Source organism: Lampris incognitus, chromosome 12, assembly GCF_029633865.1.
Source record: "Lampris incognitus isolate fLamInc1 chromosome 12, fLamInc1.hap2, whole genome shotgun sequence".
In the NCBI taxonomy this organism is placed as follows: domain Eukaryota; kingdom Metazoa; phylum Chordata; class Actinopteri; order Lampriformes; family Lampridae; genus Lampris; species Lampris incognitus.
In genome coordinates, this window is record NC_079222.1 from 12,365,610 (window position 1) to 12,392,061 (window position 26,452).

The following is a 26,452-nucleotide window of genomic DNA, read 5'->3' on the forward strand; positions in this document are numbered from 1 at the left end:
CTAAATACGTATTTTAGTACCCTATTCTAGGAATTGTCTACATGCTTATATTCTCCAACATCCCCAGCTCATTTCCGGAATAATCTGGGCTCCTGTTACCCTCATAATGACTAGCCGAGGTCAGACCATGGGGTGCATTAACCGACGTCTTTGCTCTGTGTTCTCCTCTATTTGCTGTGAGCTGGATGTGTTGAGTGGAGGTGAGGGGGCCCCAATGTCACGTGTCAGGGAATATTAGCTGGCTCCACAGCCTGTCACTTCTGCTTTGCTCAGAGATTTCCTCGTTGCCTGACTTAGCTCCTCTGGCTTCACGAGGCTAGAGGTGAAGGCCTGGGGAGCACTTATTTGAAATGGTACTTTCTGTGGAATAACATGCATGACAGCAGCCCCATAATGAGAGACGCCAGCATGGCAGAGGCAATAGCACCAGCTTTGAGAAGAATATAGGGACTTCAAACCGCACCAATAAACTTTTCATCCCAAGGGAAATCTCTTAAGTGACTGGTGTTTACATTTTGTTGGTCCACGTTTCCCCAGTTTCCCCCTTACATATGCTCATTTTACTCTTTCCCATTACATGGCTTCTTGAAGTATTCGACAACCCAAGAAAATGCATGACTTTTTGAGCACTGTTTATAGTAAGGATAGGAATTATTCACTCATGCTTACCAGTATGTGATGGAAAATGTGTCCCCAGGGATGACTGCTCTGTTTGTTTCAGCTTAATCATTGTCACTCCTAACTTTTATTTTACATGCACTGATGAGCCAAACATTATGACTCCCTTCCTAATATGCTGTTGATCCTCCGTAAGCCACCAAAACACCTCTGACCCACCAAGGCATGGACTCCGCAAAACCCCTGAAGGTGTTCTGTTGTATCTGGCGCCAAAACATAAGCAGCAGATCCTTCCAAGTCCTGTAAGTTGCAAGGTGGAGCCGCCATGTGTTGGACTTGTCAGTCCAGCACATCCCACAGATGTTCGACTGGACTGAGATCTGGAGAATTTGGAGGCCAGGGCAACACTTGGAACAATTCATCATGTTCCTCAGACCATTCCTGAGCAATGTGTGCAGTGTGGCAGGGTATATTATCCTTCTGAAAGAGGCCACTGCCATCAGGGAATATCATTGTCATGAGGGGGTGCACCTGGTCTGCATCGATGTTTAGGTAGGTGGCATGTGTCAAGTTAATGTCCACATGAATGGCCAGACCCAGGGATTCCCCAGCAGAACATTGCCCAGAGCATCATGCTCCCTCCACCGGCTTGTCGTCTTCCCACAGTGCATCCTGGTGCCATCATTTCCCCAGGTAAACAGCCCACACATACACGGCCATCCATGTGATCTAAAAGAAATGTGATTCATTGGACCAGGCGACCTTCTCCCGCTGCTTCAAAGTCCCGTTCCGACACTCATGTGCCCATTTTAGGCACTTTCAACGGTGGGAGTGGGTCATCATGGGCACTCTGACCGGTCTGCGCAGCCCCATACACCGCGGGGTGTGATGCACTGTGTGTGGTGACATATTCCTCCTGTAACCATCCTTAAAATGTTCTGTGACTTGTGCCACAGTAGACCTTCAGTTGGTTCAGACCAGATGGGATAGCCTTCGTTGCCCTCGTGCATCAATGAGCTTGGGCGTCCAACACCCCGTCGCCGGTTTGTGGTTTGTTCCAGACCACTGTTGGTAGGTACTTGCCACTGCTGACCCGGAGCAACCCACAAGCCGTGCTATTTCAGAGATGCTCTGACTCAGTTGTCTGGCCATAACAATTTGGCTCTTGTCAAAGTAGCTCAAGTCTTTACTCCTGCCCATTTCTCCTGCATCCACCAGATTAACTACAAGAACTGATTGTTCACTTACCATCCAATCGACCCAGACCTTGACATTTGCCCTGGTTTGGAGATGATCAGCATTATGCTGTTAACCTATGAATGGTCATAATGTTTTGACCTATCACTGTTTCTCAGGATCAGATCGCTTTTTTTTTAGCCAAGTCCATCGATGTGATGAAGAAAGTTACCTCATTATGATGGTCTTACATATAAGTGCATAACTAACCCACACCTTGTCCAAACAGTAGATCAATCTTACATTATGTGATGCATTACGTTTAACATATCCCTCTTGGTTGTTATTTCACTAAAAATGAGCCAACATATAAGTTTATACATGTAGGTAACTTGTATTGTATTGGAGGAATTTTCAACCACCTCATTACAAAACCGCTTTATATCACAGTGGGGAAGGGATCTGGACTTTGAGTTAGCATTTTTTTTTTTAAATTGTTAAGCAATTCTGGTCTCTGTTGTTCTTAGATAATCTCATAGAGTATTTTAGTACAGAGAAAAATTGATGACAGGCACACTGATTGTGAGGTATTCAGGTCCTATGGCTTCAAACCAGCCACAGATCATCAGCCGTGCTCCACCGTGTTTGACTGATGATATGTTGCTCTCACTGTTTGCTTTGTGTCAAACATGTTGTGGATTACGAACAAACACCTACTCTATCATGGAAATGGCTATATATAGCCCTTCATAGACGGTCAAGCACTAAAAATGCCTTTGTGAAATCATCACGGGGCTTTTTTTTTTGTTGTCTTTTGCATGTTGTATCAACACAAATGTTAATGCTCAAGGCCAGACTGGCAGAGTTTGAGCTTCTATATGCAGGTGAAGGCACTTTTTGATGAATTTTGTTGGACTTGTGAGCAGCACATGGTTCTGATTTACCTTTTTGGCTGATATAGACAGTGGTTAGTTATGCCCATGTAAAACTATAGATGAAAAGAGATCTGTCAAGAGCTTATAGTATAAAACAATTTAGGGGCATCCGGGTGGTGTGGTGGTCTATTCCGTTGACTGCCAACACGGGTTTGAATCCCCGTGTTACCTCCAGCTTGGTCTGGCGTCCCTACAGACACGATTGGCCATGTCTGCGGGTGGGAAGCCGATGTGGGTATGTGTCCTGGTCACTGCACTAGCGCGTCCTCTGGTCGGTAAGGGCGCCTGTGTGTGTGTGTGTGTGGGGGGGGGGGGGGCTGAGGTAATAGCTTGATCCTCCCACGCGCTACGTCCCTCTAGTGAAACTCCTCACTGTCAGGTGAAAAGAAGCGGCTGGTGACTCCACATGTATCGGAGGACGCATGTGGTAGTCTGCAGTCCTCCCTGGCTCGGCAGAAGGGGGTGGAGCAGCGACCGGGACGGCTTGGAACACTGGGGTAATTGTCTGGGTACGATTAGGGAGAAAATGGGGGATAAATCCAAATTTAAAAAAAAAGGGGGGGGGCCGAACTATGAGTCTGATTACCAGAGTCACGGGTAGGTAACATGCGAAAAGCAGCAGTGTCACAAAACACCTGTAATAAGGTTTCTCATCATCGATCTTTCCATCATACATATTCATTAACCCTCACCCCTCTTGTTTGCATATTCATTAATAAGAGGAGGCGAACAAACTATCAATAACACTTTGTGCGTCGCTTATCTCACATCATACCTCAAAATGTAAGTGTACAGCTCTGACTCCTGTCGCAAGGCAGCGCGGCGTGTTGTGATGGGCATACTTGCCCAGAGCGCATCAGTCAACCTTGACGTCTTGTAAACAGGGACCTTTAACGCTCCACTCATACACCTTTTTTCTCTCTCTGACATGTCAACAAACTTCGGGGAAGATGGGAGTCAAGGCGGGAGGTGGGTGAGAGGGGGGTTAGAAGGCACATCCCCTGAGGCTCTGGCCTTGGCAGTGACTGCGTCACATCCTGGTGTACAGAGCTTATGCGTGTTCTTCGCGGCATTGCTGCTGGACACGAAAGCGTGCTTTATTTAACCGAAGATTTATTGCATACATTCCTCTGATCGTGTACTGCTTACTGTGCCGAACCTGTAGATCCTGGAGGAGGGAATCTTGCAGTGGGTGACTTGATGTAGTTTGATGAAGCACTCGTTTGTTCTTTATTTGAGCGTAATTCAATCATCCACTCCTTTGAGTACTGCCCAGTGGGCTTATTTTTTATGTGTAAATAAAAAATCATTGTAGAATACCTTTAATTTAGCGTGCAGCTGTCCTGCTGTGGATTTGATCTGCAGACACGCGATGCCATCTTGTAATATGACACTAAAACAGATACTACAGGATTGTGGTTTACTTGTGTCCTTTGTTGAGACAGTTACAAAGCTTTTACAGACAGTGAATTATGGAGTCCTTGTAGTGGTGACTGATAATGAGTGACCACTTGATATGATAATTATACATAACGGGTGTGAGGCAGATGGAGCTTCCATTGCCTCCTGCCGTACTCTGGTGTAGAGGAAATGGTGAACATGTCAGTACCAGGTGCTAACTATGGGTGTCTGGACCAAGAGCACACGCATGCTTTAGTGTGCATGCATGTCAGTAGCCGTTTTGTTCCACTTCCTGTCTCAGTAAAGCGAACAAAAGCATCTGACTTCAGCAGAAGAAGGAAAGGTTGTTATCAAAGAGACACATAAATATTGGACCCGGGCGGCTGGGTAGCGTAGCGGTCTAGTCTGCTGCCTACCAACACGGGGATCACGGTTCGAATCCCCTGTGTTACCTCCGGCTTGGTCGGGCGTCCCTACAGACACAATTGGCTGTGTCTGCGGGTGGGAAGCTGGATGTGGGTATGTGTCCAGGTCACTGCACTAGCGCCGCCTCTGGTCAGACGGGGCGCCTTTTCGGGAGGGGGTAGGGGATAGCATGATCCTCCCACCTGCTACGTCCCCCTGGTGAATCTCCTTACGGTCAGGTGGAAGGAAGCAGCTGGTGACGGAGGAGGCATGTGGTGGTCTGCAACCCTCCCCGGATCAGCAGAGGTGGTGGAGCAGCGACTGGGACAGCTCAGAAGAGTGGGGTAATTGGCCGGATACAATTAGAGGGAAAAACCGGGGGGGGGGGGGGTATTGGACCCAAGGTCCCCATTTCATGCAGAGGGAAAAACCGGAGGGGGGGGGGGTATTGGACCCAAGGTCCCCATTTCATGCAGGATTTGTGTCAAGCAGTGAAGTATAGGAAGTGTAGTTGTTATTTTTTATGTGGTGCTGTACATACACACCTATTTGCTATTGTCGATCAACATTATGGTGCTGGGTGGAGATGTGTTTGTGTAATGCAGGTGGAGAAGCTTTAAAAAGTGATGCATGAGACATTGCAGTTCTGACTGTTGATACAGGCTTTAACTCAGACTCACATTAAGAAAATACTCATAAACTCACCACATGAACACACACACACACACACACACACACACACACACACACACACACACACGAACAGATTAACAGTCCACTAGTCCATCGATATGTGTTAAGAACATAGAACCCCCCCCCAATAAATTACTTGCTGACTATATTTCTTGTACATGCATTAATATTTAGTTTATAATTGTGGTGCATTTCATTCACTTTTTCTCTCTTGCGTGTACTCAGCAACGGCAGTGATTCACATCTATGAATGTGTGTGTCCTTGTATCTCATCCTCTTGCCTTTAGTTTGTTCAGCCACTGTGAGGGACATCATTTAATTTTCCCCTTGAGAAAATTTCATCATGCAGCGTATTCATGAATGTAAATGAGAATGCAAACATCAACCCTGAGCTATAGATTCACACAAAAAAAGCCCCTTTAGGAAAATGGCACCGCTTTCATCTATTTTCTGCCTGTTTTGTTCACTTGTAACAGCTGGTCTACTTCACTTCCCCACCATTACTGGCACCTCTACCCCCTCATTTCCTGTCTTTTTTCTTTGTGTCTTCCCTTTATAAACATTTCTGTGACGCTGTCATTTTTAAACCGCCGGCAGTGGCCTGCAGCAGATGAATCACCTGTCCAATCACGACACCCCCATCCCCACTATTAGCTCCACCTCACTGCCTCTGTCATAGAGTAGCTTCATGAAAACGAAGACCTTCATGTCTAATTATGTTCATGTGACACGCATTATGAGAGGATATCTCTGGCCCCAGCCCCTGGATCCTCACTGTGCTGGCACATTGTGTCTGATAATTGATCAAGGCTCCCATTAATCTCAATCACTTTGTCCTCCTTGAGGAGTCGGAGCCAAGGGGAGCTGAGGGGAGCTGTCACTTAGACTGTGGATCAGGCGATTATCAGGGCCTTGTTAGCCCAAGGCCAGTTTACTAAAAGCGCGGAGCCTCACTGTAGGGGGTCTTAGTTGGGACTCTGCATAAGGCAGCAGCAAAGCAGTGATCACCGGCTAATCGTTGTGGTACCAACTCTAATCAATGAAGGCTGGATCTGACCAAAGTGCTGCTTGTTAGGGAGGCTGATAGGGGAGTTGGCTTTCTGTCAGGGGAATCAAATCTGGAGTGTGGCTCCAAATTGAGTTAAACCGACCAAATTCTGGTTGGCAACAATATCTCATTTGGTTCTTCTACATTTTTGGAGATAATGATTGGTTAAATTAAATTATTGATGATTTTTAATAGAATTATGCTAACTAAGAGGACCACATTATTGGGGTTGATGACTCCCCCTATTGTTTTGCAGATTTGGGGGCTAATAAGTTACAAGAGAGACCAACTACTGCTACTACTAATATTTTGGCTGCCCCCATTAGGGATCACCACAGCGGATGATCTGTTTCCATCTCTTCCTGTCCTCTGCATCAAGTTACAAGAGAGACCAAGAAGCATCATAAATAAATTCTGGGGGGGGGGGGAGATTAGAACACATTTAACAGCACTGATAAAATTCTTGTTTGACAGTGAATTGTTTGATAGTTAGAATTTTTTTTTTTAATCAGGATAACTACATTTGTTTTCATCCGGAATCAACCTGTTTTGTTTTTTTCCCCCTTGTGACTACACATACAGTACACTCTTTTGAAGTCATATGTAATATCCTCAATCTTTTGGCAGTGCTGCTCACATCTCCGTCATAGATCTGGCATCAGTACACTTCAGGGTGCCAGCTGCCTCGCTCTAGCTCAAGAGTCGGATTAAGAGATTCGAGTGCCAGCTTCACCCAGAGGGGGTTTGGCACTACCAGTGTTGCCAGTGCCCTACTTCGAGTCTGTGAGTGAGCAGAAGAAATGTGTGCCATGCGCGGTGGCATCCTCTAGGCAAGATGACTTTGAACTAGTTCCAAGTTGAACCCACGGATCTGTGTCAGGTTCCCATTGTAGTATCTAATGAACTCAATCCTCAAATCCTCAATGGCCCAAATTAAGAGGGTTGTTTTTTTCCTCCCACAGATGAAAGGAACGCTTCAAAGCAATTGATAAAAATCACTATCTCTCATTAGTGCACTTTGATTACAGTGTATTTGCAAGCGGACGCTATCCCTCTAAATATTGCCCTGGGATTACTGTTCAGTCATTACTTATTCATGGTATTCATCTGTATTCTTAATCATAATATGTATATTCAGATGTTCGTTTTACATTTGCCCCCCTGTGGTGCCAAACCGAGGGTGGCTAACGCCCTAACCTCTTAAAAAGCGTGATTAATTCTATTAACGTCGAACTAAATTCTTATGCCTTAATCTGCCTAAAGGCTCACAGACACTAGCCTATTCAGAAGTTATTGTGGATTTAAGTAGCAGAAATTCACACAGTTGTTAGAGTTTTGGTGAAGTATGCCTCTGGGTGAAGACTGCTACTTCTAAATTATAACATTCAATATTTCCCAACTTTTCAAAACATAACACTTCCAATTTATTTTTGGATTAATGTTTGGCTAAATTATACATTTTGCCCTGAAATGGTTTTATGAGACCAAGGGTCTGGAAATCATCAAGCCAGTTTATATTTCACCACCGGGAGCTTGACGGGATCTGTAATGTTCATGAGATCGGTTCCTCTGTAGTGGTCCTTTCGGTATTGACTATAATGAACAGCGCAGTAATGAAATGGGTATAATTGGCTGGTCAGACGGTGCTGCATAATCATCTGCATTGTTTGCTATATCCACTTTTGGTTTCTAGTCAAAAGGAAACTGAAAGCCCCTGAGCTACAATGACATTTTCAGAATAGCTGTTGAATTGTGTCCCTCCCCAGGTTTTTGATCTACGGCCAGTACTGCAGCCAAGTGGAGAACGCCCAGAAGACACTGGCTGATCTCATTATGAAAAGAGAGGATGTCAAGATAAAAGTAGAGGTAACGATTCTCATCCTTCATGACAAACATTCAACAGACCAAGTAACTCATGGGATATTTTTGGGGAACTAACATGTTAATTTCTGAAAGTATATCTAATTAAGAGAATCATACAGGTAAGTTTTATGTAGAATAGGTCGCCTTTTGATTATAAAGTCGCATTAAAGTCAGTCTAGTTATTTAGTCGACGCCATTAACAGATGCACCTTACCGTGAGTGATCAGGTAGGAATTCAGTCTCTTGTTCGTGAACACTTTGGCAGGAAATTTGACTGTTTATAGACACCTCTTTTTGACATTCATTTACTTTTAACTTTAAGTTATTCAATTTTTTGAGCCACTATGGTGTGATTTACATGACCATGATGAGCATGTTCATGTTTAATGAAGGTGGTCGTATTGAGGAATCTGTAAAACTTGCCAGCGTTCCTTGCCGTGAGAGATTTATTTATATGAATGCACTTGGCATTACCAAGATGTTATTCAACTACAACATGGCTTAACTTCCTCTTTATGTGCTTATACAAATTCACTGACATTTTCATCAGAAAGCAACCTGACTGACCTATTCTGACCAGTGACTTTTTTTTTTTATGCCTATGTTTCTGGTATTTGTTTTTAAGCTACCTGTTCTGTTCTGTACAGCACTTTGGTCAATCAATCAAAAACAAACAGTCAATCAATCAATCAATCAATCAATCAAGTTGCATTTCAAAAAATATTTCAAAATCGAAAACAAAACCAAATGCAACCTATAAAACCATACTAAAAAATGTGTATTGGGGAATGTTCTGTCTCCTCATGCACCCTGCATAAGCCGACAGGAAGATAACTCCCCCAATCAACACATTGAAGACGACACTCTGTTCAACTTCGTTTAATGATGAGCTAGAGGTAGGGTAAAACCGAGAAACAATATACAATGAATATACATGTACATAAATATAATGTACATAGATAAAATATGCATTAAACATGTTGGGGTCTGTTGTATTATTTCAAGCGTATAATACAGACATGGTGCTATGTAAACATATAAAATTAAATCCAATATTAGCTTGTACCCATGTGATGAACAACAAACAAGGTGAAGGCTGACTGAGGTTAGTATTATAAACATAGATAAACCTGTGGCTAAACAGGGTAGGCATTATGAACATAATAAAGCACAGGTTGCTTTATGGCCAACAATTCGAGTTTTAGCCGACTCACGTGTCTACTCAGTATCGGCAACTACAATAATTTACCTCCATGCAATCAGATATAAACTGTTGTCCAAACTCAAAATGACCGAGCACAAGATTAGATATGCATCTAAACTCATATTAACTTGCCGACAATGCTCTCAAAGGGCTGAAATGGAGCAGATGTCGTACTGTCAGGACGTGCAAACGATGTTCCACCATGCTTATGCTTCCTCCTATCTAAACCACAGAGCAATCAGAAGACTACCTCATTAGGATGGCATCATCAGAGAGACCAATACAAATGCCTTGTTCTCAACTGCTGACAATACAGGGAAAAATACTGTACAGGGAAAATTACTGTAATTAGGGTAAACTCAATAAGAACTGAATCTTATCATATTTCATAATTGGAATAACTAAATGTAACACTTCTGACAAATTCAAAATCCAAAAGTTTAAAATTAAAAATAATGGCTGAACAGCTAGCCAACCATGTCTTTTATTGATATGAATTCACTTCAAATTTTCAAAGTCAGAGGTGCATGCTGTCAGAGTTATTAGGAGCAACAATAATGCCTGATCCCTGCCTTTGTCTGCTCAAGTGATGATTCGTCTCTGTCTCTCCATTTAAATCAGCGAAGACTAATGCTGGCAGGCCTTACTGAAGCAAAAAAAGACCATACTGACACTGTGTTTTAATCCCAAACTTCCTTTAATTCAGTGCTGGATGTCGTCCTACCAGAGCATAGCTTCTCTTGAGTGTATAACAGCATGACTCAATAGAGCTAAGCCTGCCACTTGTGCAGGTATGGTCAGGCATAGCTGTATCCATAAGGGACTACCTTAAAAGAAGGGTTCTCCCCTCTCCCACACCCCTCCACACCCAGTAACATCAGACCTGGAGCAGGCCAGCTTTGAAAGTTAGTAGAAATTGATGGTGGTATATATACATGTATAGTTTTGTTTGTTTTGTTTTCTTTCCTTTTCAGTCCTCTATTATTTGTTTTTTGTTTTTGTTTTTTCCCCCTTGGGAATATCTGTCTCTTACTCTTAGCTACTATGGATACTTTTTTTTAATTCTGTAAACCCCCCCCCCCTTTTATTTCGGTCCTTAAACATTGTACTTGTGTGCCGCCCCATTGTTGTTGCTTGTGTGTTTGTTTTATCCTGTTTTTAAAAATGAAAATTGTTGATCACAAAAAAACAGTCAGAGGTAGAGTTCTGACATATATTAATCATGAGCCTTCCACTGATCCAAGGAAGTTGTTCCTTATTTGATGTGAGGGTCTAATGACAGGATGTTGTGTTGCTGTAAAGCCTCCTGAGAAATTTTTAATTCTGATATTGGACTATATAAATACAATTGACTTGACTTGACCTGACCCCCGGAGTACAAATCTCATGCGCCCAGTTGTTACATCATAAACACTTTACCCAAGCTTCTTTTGGCAGCTGTATGAGAGAGGCTACATGCAGACAAGGCAAGAGTTTTTTTTTCCCCTTCATGTAGCTCCTTGCACTTTGCAGACTTATTTTAGGGGAGAGACACCCTTACTTCTCTTGATTCTATAACAGGATTTTGGAAGGTTTTGCCAGTTTTGTTTTTGTTTTTTGAGGGTTTTTTTTTTCCTATTCTAATTTTTTGCGCCTTCATCATACAGAATTTTGGAGGTGACACTTTTGCATTGTCTTCTCTCTAAGAAAGGGGCTTTTTGTGTCTTAACATTAGAATAGGCTGCATGTATACTTAATAGTAATAATAATAATAATAATAATAATAATACAGTTTATTTATATAGCACTTTTCTTAACAATGTTACAAAGTGCTTTACAAAAGAAAGAAAACCAATAAGGCAAAAGACCAAAGGACATGAGCACAGAGGAGGAAAATATTAATAAAATGAATAAGAATAATATATAGGAAAAGAAATAAAAACAGTATAAATAAATGTAATGAATAAAAGCAGATATCAAACATTTCCAAAAACTTTCGCAAAGAGAAAAGTTTTAAGACGAGATTTAAAGGAAGCTAGACACTTAGTGTGTCTGAGTTCAGTAGGCAGAGAGTTCCATAGTGTCGGGACTCTAACAGCAAAAGCACCATCACCCTTTGTGACAGACCTGGGAATACCCAGCAGGGCTTCATCTGCAGATGTTAGTGGTCGAGAGGGAGCATGCAAGGTCAATAAATCAGATGTATTTAGGAGCAAGACCATTTAAGGCCGTAAAAGTGAGCAATAACATTTTAAAATCAATTCGAAATCTAACAGGGAGCCAGTGTAGCGAGGCAAGCATTAGGGGTGATGTGATCTTGCCTCTTTGTCTCAATAATGAGTTGAGCAGTGGTGTTTTGTACCAACTGAAGATGGCGGAGGGGACGGTGAATACCCGAGTAAAGTGTGTTGCAGTAATCAAGCTGAGACTAGAAAAAAAGCATGTACAACTTTTTGTAGATCAGCAACTGATAGAAATGACCTAATTTTTGAGATTATCTTGTGCTGGAAGAAACATGACTTAAAAATGCTTTTGACTTTATTATCAAAACAGATGTTAGCATGGAATATTGCCCCTAGATTCCTAGCAGCCTGCTTAATATTATTTGACGGACCACCAAGATTATTTCCAAAAAGGCTGATGGAATTTGTGGGACCGAACAAAATTACCTCAGACTTATCATTGTTAAATTTAAGAAAATGTTGGGACATCCAGGATTTAATATCAGAGGCAAGTTGTGAGATTTGACAGACTGCTAGGACCTGTGGGTTTTAGTGGCTTGTATAACTGAGTGTCATCAGTATGAAAATGGTAAAACACATCATAATTTTGAATAACCTGGGCAAGAGAGGCAGCATGTGTAGAGATAACAGAAGGAGGCCAAGAACTGAGCCTTGAGGGACACCACAACTCAAATGAGCCATCGAGGAAGTAGAAGTACCTAGAACAACAGGAAAAGTTCTGTTGGAAAGGTATGAGTGTAATAAACTAGGAGCTGAGCCCTTGATGCCAACCCAAGTCTCCAAGCAATGTAAAAGGATACCGTGATTGACTATGTCAAAGGCAGGACTTAAGTTTAAAAGAAATAAAATCGAGCAGTCCCCACTGTCTGCAGTCAGCAGTAGTCCATTAGTAACCTTAACTAGAGCTGTCTCGGTACTATGAAGTGCTCTAAAACCAGACTGGAAACTGTTAAAACACTATTAGTATTCATAAAAGATATCAATTGAGATGAAATTGCTCTCCCCAGAACCTTAGATAAAAAAGACAGTTTGGAAATTGGTTTGTTGTTACTTAAGTGCAGGGGATCCAAATTAGGTTTCTTTAGCAATGGGTGAACAATGACGTGCTTAAAACTGTCTGGAAAACAACCAGATTTATCCCCCCCCCCCCGCCAGTTTTAAACAGTACAATTTGGTCGAGGATGGATAGGCACTGATCATTGAATGAATTAAACAGTGCATCTGGATTGAGGGGGAATATAGAGGAGTTAAAGGATAATAAATTAAAAGGATCACAGAATTTAACTGCCAAGCCAGCATTGAGAATGTGACAGCATGCTGTAGGGTAGAGACTAGAAATAGAGAGTTGTAGTGGAACTTTAAAAACAACAGCTCTGTGGTCAGTTAGAAGCATATCCACCAGATTAAGACACTTGAGAAAGAAACCAGACGAGAATACAAGGTTGAAGATGTTCCATTCCATTTCATTTTTATTATCTTAATTAGGGTCGCGGGATGCTGGCGCCTATCCCAGCAGTCATTGGGCAGAAGGCAGGGAAACACCCTGGACAGGTCGCCAGTACATTGCATGGCAGACACTTTCACACCTAGGGACAATTTTTCGTAAGTTTCGGTTTCGAAACCGGAGCACCCAGAGGAAACCCGCGAAGACAAAATGAGAACATGCAAACTCCACACAGAAAGGTTCTGGGACAGCCTGGGGTTTGAACCCAGAACCTTCTTGCTGTGAGGCAGCAGTGCTAACCACTGAGCCACTTTGCTGCCCCAGAATATGATAGCATAACGAATGAAAACAGCAATTGGTTTCATATGCAAATTAGATGTGTGTTGAAATGTTTATCTCAAAAACGTTGTGCCAGATGAATTGATCCAATTTTCTGTTAATTTCTTGCCTGGATTATTGAGCACACATAAAGACATACATGAATATTAAAATCACCAAGAATAAGCACTCTGTCATATTTCGGCACGACAATGGATTGAAGCTCAGAAAACTCAGAAATAAAACTAACTGAATTAGGGGGCCTATATAATACATAATAATAAAGATAATAATAAAATGATAAAGATGCAGAGTAAAGGAGAAAAGCCAGTGATTAAGAAAGTTACAACCTCAAAGTTGGGTCTAGTACCTGGAAAGACCGGGTCTCAACTGAGACCTGTTACAGCTAGCTTTGTTCTCACATGTAACGTCATGACAACTGGCCCCAAAATTGTTGACTAAATTGACTTGTGTTTTAATATTAGATATAGCCCAAGGTTAGACATCAAAACTCACTTTAGCATTTCTTATACACTGTACAAAATAATACTTTTGAATAGGGTGTGACTGATATTGGCTTTGCCGATAATTGGATCTGATAGTATTTTTTATGATTATCGGAATCATTTTTTAATCCGATTGCTGATAAAATAAATTAATTCAAAAATGTGCTCCTTTGTTTCTGATGCAGCTGCCTCTCTCTCTGTCTGTAGTCACCACTCTGTAGTCTCGAGCAGTGTCGTGCACACAGCACTATCTGATTGGTTAAATGTCATGATTAATGGCCTATCAACACTGAAGGCTACTGTGCCACAAATGGGCACAGAAGAACACATTTGCAGACTGAAGTGGCTCCGGTGAGCGAGCAGAGCTGTGTTTCGAAGGCAAGGCAGCAGATATTGCCAAAGTTGCAATAAACATCACAATGTTATTATCTACTTCTATGATGACAAGCATGCCCAGCCTCCCAGTTATAACATTTCAGAAGAGGAACCAAGTATGCACACATCCAGAAAATATTAAGGTGCAAGACAAAAACAGCAAAACTAGAATGAAGGAGTAAGGTCTGTACACTAAATTGCTCCCAAAAGCTATTATACTCGGCTACATTTTCAATTGGTTAGCGCTTCCTCAGTCCTGAGGATCTTCCTCAGTTAAATCTTGCACATCTAACTGATCAAAAATTGCCGAATAAAATAGCTTTCAGGGGCAATATGTGAGTTGGTGTTTTTACATGTTATAGGTAGGTTATAGCAGTGTTTCCCAACCCAGTCTTCAAGAAGCCCCCTATCCTGCAAATTTTCATTGTAACCCTGCATAGGTAGCCCTGCTTGTACTTACCTAACCAATCATCTCATAGCATTTAATTATGCAAAGGGTGCAAAAATCTGACATAATTCATTGGTGATTGGTTGAATAACTACAAACAGGTACCTATTCAGGGTTGCAAAGAAAATCTGCAGGATAGGGGGTCCTTAAGGACTGGGTTGGGAAACACTGCATTATAGGTATAAACTCGACCTGGGGAGTCTTAACAAAATGGAGGCGATTACTGCCAGGGTAACTGTTAGAGATATGCTCTCTCAATATAAAGGAGCATCTAACGGGCTAATATGACCCCTCACTGTCTGCTGATACAAAAACCTTGTGTCTGCAAAAGATTAGATTTGTTTCTGTTACAGCCAATGCAGAGGGACACCAGGAACAAACAAAGGATGTCATAATCACAGCAATTTTAAGAGTCTTATAGGGTGATATCATATATGACATATTTGCGTATGACAGTGGAATCGTAAGGATGCAAGGAGTAGAGGTGATGAAGGCGTATGAGTTTAAATACTTGAGGTCAACTGTCCAAAGTAACGGGGAGTGCAGAGGAGAGGTGAAGAAGAGAGTGCAGGCAGGGTGGAGGGGGTGGAGAAGAGTGTCAGGAGTGATTTGCGACAGAAGGGAACCAGCAAGAGTGAAAGGGAAGGTTTACAAGATGGTTGTGAGACCAGCTATGGTGTATGGTTTGGAGACAGTGGCACTGATGAAAAGTCAGGAGGCAGAGCTGGAGGTGTCAGAATTGAAGATGCTAAGATTTTAACTGGGAATGATGAAGAAGGACAGGATTAGGAACGAGTATGGATGGATGAATATTAGAGCGACAGCTCAGGTTGGACAGTGTGGAGACAAAGAAAGAGAGGCAAGATTGAGATTGCTTGGACGTGTGTGGAGGAGAGATGATGGGTATATTGGGAGAAGGATGCTGAATATGGAGCTGCCAGGGAAGAGGAAAAGAGGAAGGCCAAAGAGGAGGTTTATGGATGTGGTGAGAGAGGACATGCAGGTGGCTGGTGTGACAGAAGAGGATGAAGAGGACAGGAAGAAATGGAAACGGATGATCCTTTGTGGTGACCCTTAACGGGAGCAGCCGAAAGTAACAGTAGTAGAAGTACAGGGTGATATCAACAAATAGAATGGCCTGATATGGAGCCAATTTGCAATTTGCTGCTTATTCTTTGTTCTTGTTACATGTAGATCCTGGTCAGATCACCTATAGAGAGTGTGATGAGTTTATCTGTCCTTCAGACAAATTTCCCAGTAAGCTTAAATGGTAATTGTCCATATGGTAAATTGATGGCAGGACAAGAGGATTGGTGCCTTGGAAGAACAAAGTCACTTTGGGATTGTTGAGGAACTACCTCTTGCATTTGCAGTGGTTGAAATGTGTCAGGACACAATGAATAAAACAATGATTGAGTGAATGTTTGTCAGATGGTATATACAATGGCACATTTGTGAAAATTGTATGAATGACTCACTGTCGTTGGTGTTGTTTCATAGGAGTGCACTATGAAAGTCCAGAAAGGGAAGTTCAAGTTGCAAGATCTGCTTTTGGTGCCTATGCAGAGGGTGCTGAAGTATCACTTGCTGCTGAAGGTAAGTGGCATCGCTGAGCTACATGTTTACTGTGCATGCCATGATCTGTTGGATGTCACTAGGGTTGAGCACTTTCTGGAGGGAAGAACTGACAGTAACAGTCTTAATGACTGACACAGCGAGCCGCCAGGCAGCTCATAGCAGTCATCTCTGCTTCCTCTGACACTTGACAGAGTACCAACAGCCTATTAAAACTCAACAAGAGAGCAAATTTGACACAATATACAATAGATAATATTAGATTTGTAAGAGAGACACATGTAAAGGAAAGGGCAGTGATAAGAAGTTGTTGCTGGGGGAAACTAAGACAGATTTGAAATACCCTAAGTGACTTAAGAGCGGTGTATTTTTCATGCCTTTCCCCAAACCTAAATCCGACCATCACAAGTTCCATTTGTGGATTAAACTGCACGGAAAACAACACTTTCTACTTGATAAAGAAACATTAAAAGGCATACTCATACTCATTGTATATTTATTATATAATAAATATTTGCAATTGCAATAATAATAATAATTGCTAACGGAGGTAGGACTTAAGCAGAAATTTTGCAAACAGCCAATGCAAGGTCTATTGTTATACTTCATTAGGACTGAGATCTCCATTGAGAAAGAATTTGATAAAAGATTAGGTTTAATATGTGTCTGTAAAACCACCCCTGTGTCGGTGGAGCATGATAATCCCTTGGATTTGAGAAGTAATAGAGTTCCAATTATAAAGAGCTACATTTTTAAATAATGCACATTTATTGGAGGGAGAATCATCATTAATTCATCAGCAGATAGAATACCAACTATTTTTCCCTGAGAATCTCTCTTCAGATAGTAGATTTCACAAAGCCCTCATTTTCACCTTAGTCTTTTGCAATATATCACCAAGAGCTTTGCTGACTTATCTGAAAGATTTTCTTTTCATTTCAGCTCTAAAACACACCACCATAGTTTTCCCCTGACCCCTCCTCTCCAGACGCACACATGTAAACAAGTACAAAGTGTTGATGACTCGCAAACCAAGCAAACGCTTCCTCCCCAAGCTCCCCTTTTAGTGCTTATAAAACAAGCAGGTGACCGCTTACTGAATGTTGAATCGTGTCAGTTATGGATGTTGTCCCAGGTGATCGGGAGACCACAAGAAAGCGGTCTGTGGCTTTTCTTTTGGAGTGAATGGAACCCCCTGCAGGATCCTCAGCAAGGCACTGAGGTCAAATTAACCGTGCTGTAATCAGATTAAATGCACCCCATTTCACAGCTTCCCGTAGTTCTGGGGTAGAAGTCTGAAGCCTCTGGGCATTTCAGACTAACAAACTGTGCGTGTGAGTGCATGTGTTCGTGCTTGCATGTGTGTGTGTTTGTGTGTGTGTGAGTCCACGTTTGTGTAAGAGTGTGTACTTGTATGGTTGTTCTCGACCAATCCTGCCTAAGGGCACATCTTTGCTTGATGCTCTGGGTGTTGGATAGATTTCACAGCAGTACCACCATATTTGCTCACGGGTGCGATACTCCCCTACTCCCCTAACCCATTTGTGAACTGTAGCAGCCATCTCAGAAAACTATGTTCAGTGCCGTTGATTCAAAACATTACCTTTCAAGCAATATTTGAATATTACTTAAATGTTAAATATTTGAATATTAATTAAAGTTATTAATATTTTTTATGGACCTCCAAGTGTCTTTTCAGCAAAACTTAAGTGTACTGTATTTCCAGGACTGTAAGTCGCTGTTTTTTTACTTGTCTAGCTTGTCCTGTGACTTATATTCCAAAGCGATTTATACAGTGTAATTTTGTCAATTGAATACACTGCATTTCACCCAAGGCCACTAGATGGCACTGTTTAACCTCCTTTTGACTAAATGTAAACTATTGTACCATGATATAAATGCAACTTATATACCATAGCGACTTATAAATATTTTTTTCCCCTCACAGCAACACATTTTTTACTGGGTGCGACTTATACTCCAGTGCAGCGTTGGTATATGAAACATGTGTCAACACATATTCCCGCTGCATAGATCACCGGGGTTCACTCTTAAGAAATGCTCTTTCTGGGCGTCCGGGTAGTGTGGCGGTCTATTCCATTGCCTACCAACACGGGGCTGACCAGTTCAAATCCCTGTGTTACCTGGCTGTGTCTGCGGGCAGATCGGTAGAGGGGGTGTGGAGCAGCGACCGGGATGGCTTGGAAGAGTAGGGGAATTGGCCAAGTACAACTGGGGAAAAAACAAATGCTCTTTCTCTTGTACCAGTCATGGAAAGCTTGCCGAGTCAGCAGGCTATTTCAGGGTAGAAGTCAAGTTAACAAGTGGTATATTCTGGTGCTGCCAAAACAAGCTGAGGTCATCCAGAAACAGCAGCGAGGGAAGCAGAGCTTCCATATCAAGCTTCATGGAAATGGGGGGTTGTTTGGATGACTAAAATATAAAAGGCTTTGGTAAAATGTTCAGACAAATCACATATTCCTGAGTGCCATTTAGTTTTATTTTCGTAATGTATGTATTTTTGTAGATTACTCCATTTGATGAACTGCTCAGTTTGGATGTCAGTGATAATTACGTATATGACAAGTAGTTCCTACCAAGCAATATGACATCACAGATGCTTTCCAACCTTGCTGTTAGATGTCATTAAGTTCAAGTTCAAGTTCAAGTATTCTATTTGTCACATGCACAGAAATTCAAGGTAAAACATGCAGTGAAATGAAAAGGGGTACTCCATCTGTCATTGTGTGAAGACCTAGATAAAAGACTAAAGATCAGTGCATTTTTTCTTTTTTTCTTTTTAAGTCAAAATAAACAAAAACAAAAAAAGACTAGCTGTCTCAAGTATGTGAAAGGTCATATATGTTGAGAGTTCTTATAGCCTGTGGATAGAAGCTTCTCTTTAGTCTCTCTGTTTTGGCCCTAAGACTACAGAGGCGTCTACTAGACCCCAATAGCCTGAACAGTCCATCGTTAGGGTGAGAAGTGTCGCTCATGATCTTCTTGGTTCTCGTCCTCACCCTTCTGGTGTAAGTGTCCTGCAGGATGGGGAGGGATGTTCTGGTGGTGCGTTCAGCTGAGCGTACCACTCTCTGCAGGTCAACTCGGTCACGGGCAGAACAGTTTCCATACCAGGCGGTCATGCAACCTGTCAGGACGCTCTCCACAGCCGAGGAATAGAATGTCTTCAGGATGGAGGGTGAGATCTTAAATTTCCTCAGCCTTCGGAGGAAGTAGAGCCTCTATCTGGACTTCTTTAGAGTGCGCTCACTGTTAAGAGTCCAGGTGAGGTCCTCGGCGATGTGTATGCCGAGGTATTTAAAGCTGGAGACCCTCTCCACAGGTTCGCCATTGATCTTTAGTGGGTTGTATCCTTTCCCCTGCTGTCTCCTGAAGTCCACCACCATTTCTTTGGTCTTGCTGATGTTCAGGGTCAGGTTGTTGGGCTGGCACCACTGTGCCAGGTCATCTACTTGGTTCAAATGGGCCTGTTCATTGTTGTTAGAAATAAGGCCTATTACCACTGTGTTTTCTGCAAATTTGATGATGAAGGTGGAACTGTTTGTGGCTTTGCAGTCATGTGTGTAGATGTTGTACAGCAGAGGGCTCAGCACACAACCCTGAGGAGCACCTGTGTTGAGGATCAATTTTCCGGAGGTCAGGCCACCCACCCTAACCACCTGGGGCCGGTCAGTGAGAAAGTTGTACACCCAATTGCACAACGGGTGTTGATTCCTAGCAACCTCATCTTCATGACCAGATTGAGTGGGACTATATAATTAAACGCTGAACTGTAGTCAATGAACAACATACGTACGTAGTTCCCTCTCCCCCCATCCAGGTGGGTTAAGGTGGGTTGCAAGAGGTTGGAGATGGCATCGTCTCTGCACCTGTTGTTTTTATAGGCAAACTGGAGGAGGTCGAATGAGCTGGGCAGGGATGAGCAGATTAAGTCTTTCATCAACCTCTCAAAGCACTTAATCACTACTGACGTCAGGGCCACTGGTCGGTGGTCATTCAGGCATGATGGACTGTTGTTCTTTGGCACAGGGACAATAATGGAACGCTTGAAGCATGAGGGGACGACTGCTTGGGCCAGGGATGTGTTAAAGATGTATGTAAACACTGGTGCTAGCTGGTTAGCGCAGGATTTTAAGGCCCGGCCAGGGATCTCGTCAGGCCCTGCAGCTTTCTTGCCATTTACCCCCCTAAGGACCCTCCTCACATCGCTCTCAGTGATGGTGAATGGGGATTCCCCGCTGTCTACTGTGGCCATTTTGGCTGTTGTTGGTGCCGTTAGCCTCGTAGCGTGCGTAAAACACAAACTGCTCTATCGACCCATGGTTTCTGGTTCGGGAAGATCTTAATCTTGGCAGTCGGAATGATAGCATTTGTTAGCATAGAGATGTAACTCACTGCTACTTCCGTAAACTCACTGACGTTAGCTGAGGTCGTGCGGAACATCTCCCAATTGGCCGAATAGAATTGGGGAGAAAAGGGGGAGGGGATGCCCCCCCCCCCCCAAAAAAATTCTACTCTGCTAGTATAATGACTAGAACCATGTGGAGTGTATTTGTTACTTGAGTTTTGAAAAATGTAAAAGACAAGGCATTCTCACAGAGTGCAGGAATGGAATCGTGTTGTGCTGTTTATGCTACGCTAACTGACTCTTATTCTCTCAGGAGCTTTTGAGTCACACATTTGACCAGCCGGAAATACAGCAGCTCAAGCAGGCACTGGAAGCTATGCAGGTGTGTGTTACGTAATTTTTTGCTTGATTTTGTCTGTTTGTAAGTGTGTGTGTACAGTGTAGATTTTGTGTAGAATTATGTGTGTATGTTCACTACAAAAATGGAATTATGACTCTACTGTGCTCCAAGCCAAAGTTATACAAACTCTATGTCGCTCTCTTAGGACCTGGCTATGTACATCAACGAAGTCAAAAGGGACAACGAAACACTGAAGAAAATTTGTGAATTCCAAAGTTCAATTGAAAACCTTGTAAGTACTGATGGAAAAGTCCATTCCCAGCAAGTCTGATCTGGTAAGGGTTGGATCGTTCATTACAGATATTTTGTTTACTAATGTCTCTAGACACCAGAGGAGGTCTGACCAGTCCACGAGGTTTACTTGTTATTTATGTTGGAGAACTCTCATATGCCAAAACTTAATATGTGACCAGCAAAGAATTTAATCCCTTCATTAGCATGTCTGGGATAATTTATTGAGAATCAATTACTCATCCTTAACAACAGCAGAATCCTCAGCAGGATTTTTTTTCCACATAGAAAGACCATCTTACATCGTCTGCCTCCATCTGTCCTACTTCTCTCCGATTATCAAGTTAAAGATAAATTGATTGGGTAGCGTGGCAGTCTATTCCATTGCCTACCAACACGGGGATCACCAGTTCGAATCCCCGTGTTGCCTCTGGCTTGGTCGGGCATCCCTACAGACACAATTGGCCGTGTCTGCGTGTGGGAAGCCGGATGTGGGTATGTGTCCTGATCGCTGCACTAGCGCCTCCTCTGGTCGGTCAGGGCTCCAAATGGGGGCAAGGGGGAACTGGTGAAACTCTTCACTGTCAGGTGAAAAGAAGCGGCTGGCGACTCCATATTTATCGAAGGAGGCATGTGGTAGTCTGCAGCCCTCCCCAGATCGGCAGAGGGGGTGGATCAGCGACTGGGATGGCTCGAAGGGGGGGGGGGTCCAAAAAAATAGATAAAAAACCAGCCAGGTGTACGTATTTGTTTGAATCATTTTGTTCAAACTCTGTTACCTCGCTGCAAAATTTAGGTTTTATTTTCATTATTTTCTCTGAAGTCTGTCATTTGAATGAGAGTTTATAGCATGCAGTGACGTGACGCAGGTGTATCTGTGTGACTCAAGCAGCAGGTGAGACTGGAGGAATATGGAAGGCCAAAGATAGACGGAGAACTGAAGGTGTCCTCTATCGTCAACCGAACAAAGCAGGACCGGTAAGTCCGTTCGGTGTACCAGAACAGAACACTGCATGTTAGCGAGCTAAAGATTACTCCATACTTCCCGCCATTTTAACCAACGGACGTGCTCTCATCTGCAGGTATATATTTTTGTTTGATAAAGTAGTCATCGTCTGCAAGAGAAAAGGCTACAGCTATGAGCTTAAAGAGATTATTGAACTGGAGTCATACAAAATTTCTGATGACCCCACGAACAACAGCAGAGACATGAGGAAGGTGAGAAATTCAGCCAGAATACATCATCTGTAATGCTGAATACTTGCAAATCTGTGGCATGTAGGTTATGAAACACCCTATGCAATCAGTATAAATGACGTCCTTGAGCTGAAGCAGCGTGTTGATGGTAATTTTAGATACAGGCCTCATGAGTAATGCATTAAAGTGTCAGGTATGTATGGTGCTTGTCCATGCTTAAAAGATCATGTAAATGCAATGAAGGTCATTTACGATTCATCCTGCCTACCGCAGTGTACCGCACCTCCAATCTAACATTTTCTCTCTCCGGCGGGTTTCTTTTTGTGTGCTTGCCAGCTGAGTGGAAAAATGATAAGCTGAAGTGACCCCTTATTTAACTCATCCTCTCACAGCGGCCTAGTTTTTGCTGTGGCGTTTGGGGTGCCATGCTGTGATCGCATGAGACACTAACTGGTTGTGTGGTGTGCGCCAGCTTTACATAGGTCGGACACATCGCTAAGCATTATTTTTTGTAAGGCACATGTAACAACCACGAATGACCACACTCGCTAGCCCTTGGCTAACGGGTCGGAACCTTTAGTTGACTAGTTAGCGCAGTTGCCCATGGTGTTGGCTATCCGGGTTAGGTTCTTTGAATTCGCTAAATTGGTGTCAGAAGCGGGGGGGTGAGACCGTGAGGCCATCAGAAGCACATGAGCCCAGAGGCGCGAGGGAGCTGATATGGTGAAGTGCGGGGACGTGCTTCCCGAAGGAGGGGGGGAAGTGTAACGACCACGGATGACTAGACTTGCTAGCCCTTGGCTAACGGGTCAGACCCTTTAGTTGATTGGTTAGTGCAGTCACCCATGGTCTGGGCTACCCAGGTTTGGTTCTCGGCTGCGGCGGATTTCCAGCTGCCCCTGAATTCACTATATATACATTATATCAATGGATTCTTTCTATTTTTGATTACATATAAATGGTAAATGGACTGTATTTATATAGCCCTTTTCTAGCCTACCTATCACTCAACGTGCTTTACAGTGTATGTCTCACATTCACGTACACATTCACACACTGGTGGTGGAGGCTGCCATGAAAGGCACTAACCTGCTCATCACGAGCAGTTAGGGGGTTCAGGGTCTTGCTCAAGGACACTTCGACATGCTCTCTGGAGGAGCCGGGGATCAAACCAGTGACCATGCAATTACCGGATAACCCGCTCTACCTCCTGAGCCATGCTGCACACAAATCCATTGCATCCATGTGTCTCTCTACCATCTGCGCCTTCACTTTCTGTCCCCAGTGGTCATACGGTTTCTACCTGATCCATCTGCAAGGGAAGCAGGGCTTCCAATTCTTCTGTAAAACTGAGGAGACCAAGAGGAAGTGGATGGAGCAGTTTGAGATGGCAATGTGAGTACTGCTATTAGCTACTTTAATCATCTCTTTCTTTCATTCACAACAATTCACTTGTGCTTTCCAATCGTTAAGGTCCAACATCAAGCCAGAGAGAGCCACAGCCAATCAGCATAACTTCCAGATGCATACATTCGATGAAAATACCAACTGTCAGGCCTGCAAGATGCTGCTGAGGTAATAAACATTGACCCAATCGCTGTTTTTTATCCTCTTAGACTAAGACTGCTTTTATTTGTCATTGCCTTATATGCAAGGCTTAGCGTTTATGGTTTTTACTGATTTTCACCAAAAAATACCCAGATTTTTTGTAAGGAGCAAATCGGTTTGAACTGATTTTCACCCGGATTCTATGTTTCCACGGATCCCAAAGTTGTTCCTGTTCGTGTGAGGTTATGTAACAGTGTCCTCTTGTGGCGAAATTCCCATGCTGGATGGCTTTGAAAAATAAAAACCGAACACGCTGAGCCTTGCTTATATGCATGTCTCATACATACAAGGGAACGAAATTCTGTTTCACAAGGACCTCAGTGCCACATAAAAAAAAATAACACACAGTAAATATTAAAAACAAAAAGTGCATTAAACTCTCCCCACCTCAGTACAGTCCTACCACTGAATAATTCCTAGGACTATTTTACACAGGCTCCATAAGTATTTAGACTGAGTTTGTATCAGATGGCATGAGAGTTATACTGCACACAAGCTTTTTTACAAAGACCATGTATAAAGATTATCCTATACCGTCTGACAGAGGCTGTTGTAAATATTGTAGCGTAGCCGTCACACGATGTACGGGATGGTAACGCAATATAACACAATGTTTTTTTAATTTCATAATTTAGGAACACCAGACACATGATAACTTTGAAGAAATGTAAATTAAGTTGTAAAATTAAGGAAAGAAGGGCATCTGTGTAGCGTGGCGGTCTATTTCGTTGCCTTCCAACACGGGGATTGCCGGTTCCAATCCCCCTGTTACCTCTGGCTTGGTCGGGCGTCCCTACAGACACAATTGGCCGTTTCTGAAGGTGGGAAGCCGGATGTGGGTATGTGTCCTGGTCGCTGCACTAGCGCCTCCTCTGGTCGGTCGCGGCGCCTGTTTGGGGAGGAGGAGGAACTTGGGGCAATAGCGCGATCCTCGTCCCCCTGGTGAAACTCCTCACTGTCAGGTGAAAAGAAGCGGCTGGTGACTCTACATGTATTGAATGAGGCATGTGGTAGTCTGCAGCCCTCCCTGGATTGGCAGAGGGGGTGGAGCAGTGACCGGGAAAGCTCGGAAGAGTGGGGCGATTGGCCAGATACAATTGCGGAGAAAGGGGGGGGGTTGAGGAAAGAATTATGAATGAAAAAAAAAAACAGAAAAAGTCTCTGGGTAACACACCTTTTAGTGCACTGACGGCGGTAGAGGGATGATATTATCAATAATCGTCTCTCCCAAACCCATCCAATCAACCCTTCATTCAGTGTCAGTGCTGCTTAACTTTAGATGGAATAAGTCATTGTGACTCATGCCACTAAATCCGCACTTTGACCTCCATTACAATTTTCTGGACAAAGTCAATGCTGCGTATTGACCCACAAACTTCATGGCTGGGTTGACCTAAATTCACAGTGCTAATGGAAACAGGAAGCGGCGGTCCTCTCACTACTAGCTGCTAATTGCAGCTGCGGCCCCAGCGGACTCCACCGTGATTTATGGCACCAGCTATTAGACGTGTCGGTGTGCGATTCATGCAGAGTTAAAGTATACGTAACAAACAACGTGCTACAATGTTCACCAATATTATAAGGAATTAAATACATTAAGAAACTATTAGAGTTTTAAATATATTATTATCTAGGAATCAATGGAAATAGAAGGGAAGTCATATATATTAATGGGATGTGAAACCTCAGGTTTTGTTTTGCGGTGCCTAAGTACAATGCGGCATGACCCCTTTTGGTGCAAAATGAATTACTGTGTGTTTGAACAATGACTGACTCTCATTTCGTTGTGTGTATTTGTGTATTTGTGAGGACCCATTTGAGTTTTTAACCATAAGAGTGAGGACATTTTTTTTTGCAAAGTGAGGAATTTTTGGCTGGTCCTCACTTCTTTAAGGGTCTGTTTCAGTCAGTCAATCGATTGATTGATTTAAGGGTCTACTTTAAGGTTAGCGTTTGGGTTTAGGGTTAATGTTAGAATTAGGATTAGGTTGGGCGTCCGGGTAGAGAAGCAGTGTATTCCGTTGCCTACCAACACGGGGATCACCGGTTCGAATCCCTGTGTTACCTCTAGCTTGGTCGGGTGTCCCTACAGACACAATTGGCCATGTCTGGAGGTAGGAAGCGGGATGTGGGTATGTGTCCTGGTTGCTGCACTAGCGCCTCCTCTGGTTGGTCGGGGCACCTGTTCGGGGTGGAGGGGTAACCAGGGGTAATAGCGTGACCCTCCCACGCGCTACATCCCCCTGGTGAAACTCCTTGCTGTCAGGTGAAAAGAAGCAGCTGGCAACTCCACATGTATCGGAGGAGATGTGGTAGTCTGTAGCCCTCTCTGGATCGGCAGAAGGGGTGGACAGGGATCAGGACGACTCCGAAGAGTGGCGTAATTGGCCGGATACAGTTGGGGAGAAAGGGGGGG

At 43.2% G+C, this 26,452-nt stretch overlaps 1 protein-coding gene across 2 annotated transcripts in view; it reads left to right on the forward strand.

Annotated features, from left to right (window-relative positions):
- vav2 (vav 2 guanine nucleotide exchange factor) overlaps positions 1-26,452 on the forward strand; it is a 288,662-nt gene that overhangs the window by 251,037 nt on the left and 11,173 nt on the right. The window contains exons 9-16 of one of the 2 annotated variants that reach the window (XM_056290387.1): positions 8,043-8,142; positions 16,157-16,252; positions 20,914-20,982; positions 21,146-21,232; positions 22,121-22,209; positions 22,314-22,449; positions 23,714-23,823; positions 23,902-24,003. In XM_056290387.1, the coding sequence (XP_056146362.1) occupies positions 8,043-8,142; positions 16,157-16,252; positions 20,914-20,982; positions 21,146-21,232; positions 22,121-22,209; positions 22,314-22,449; positions 23,714-23,823; positions 23,902-24,003 (789 nt within the window). The remainder of the gene's footprint in view (positions 1-8,042; positions 8,143-16,156; positions 16,253-20,913; positions 20,983-21,145; positions 21,233-22,120; positions 22,210-22,313; positions 22,450-23,713; positions 23,824-23,901; positions 24,004-26,452) is intronic. The other variant, XM_056290388.1, reaches the window with a different exon arrangement.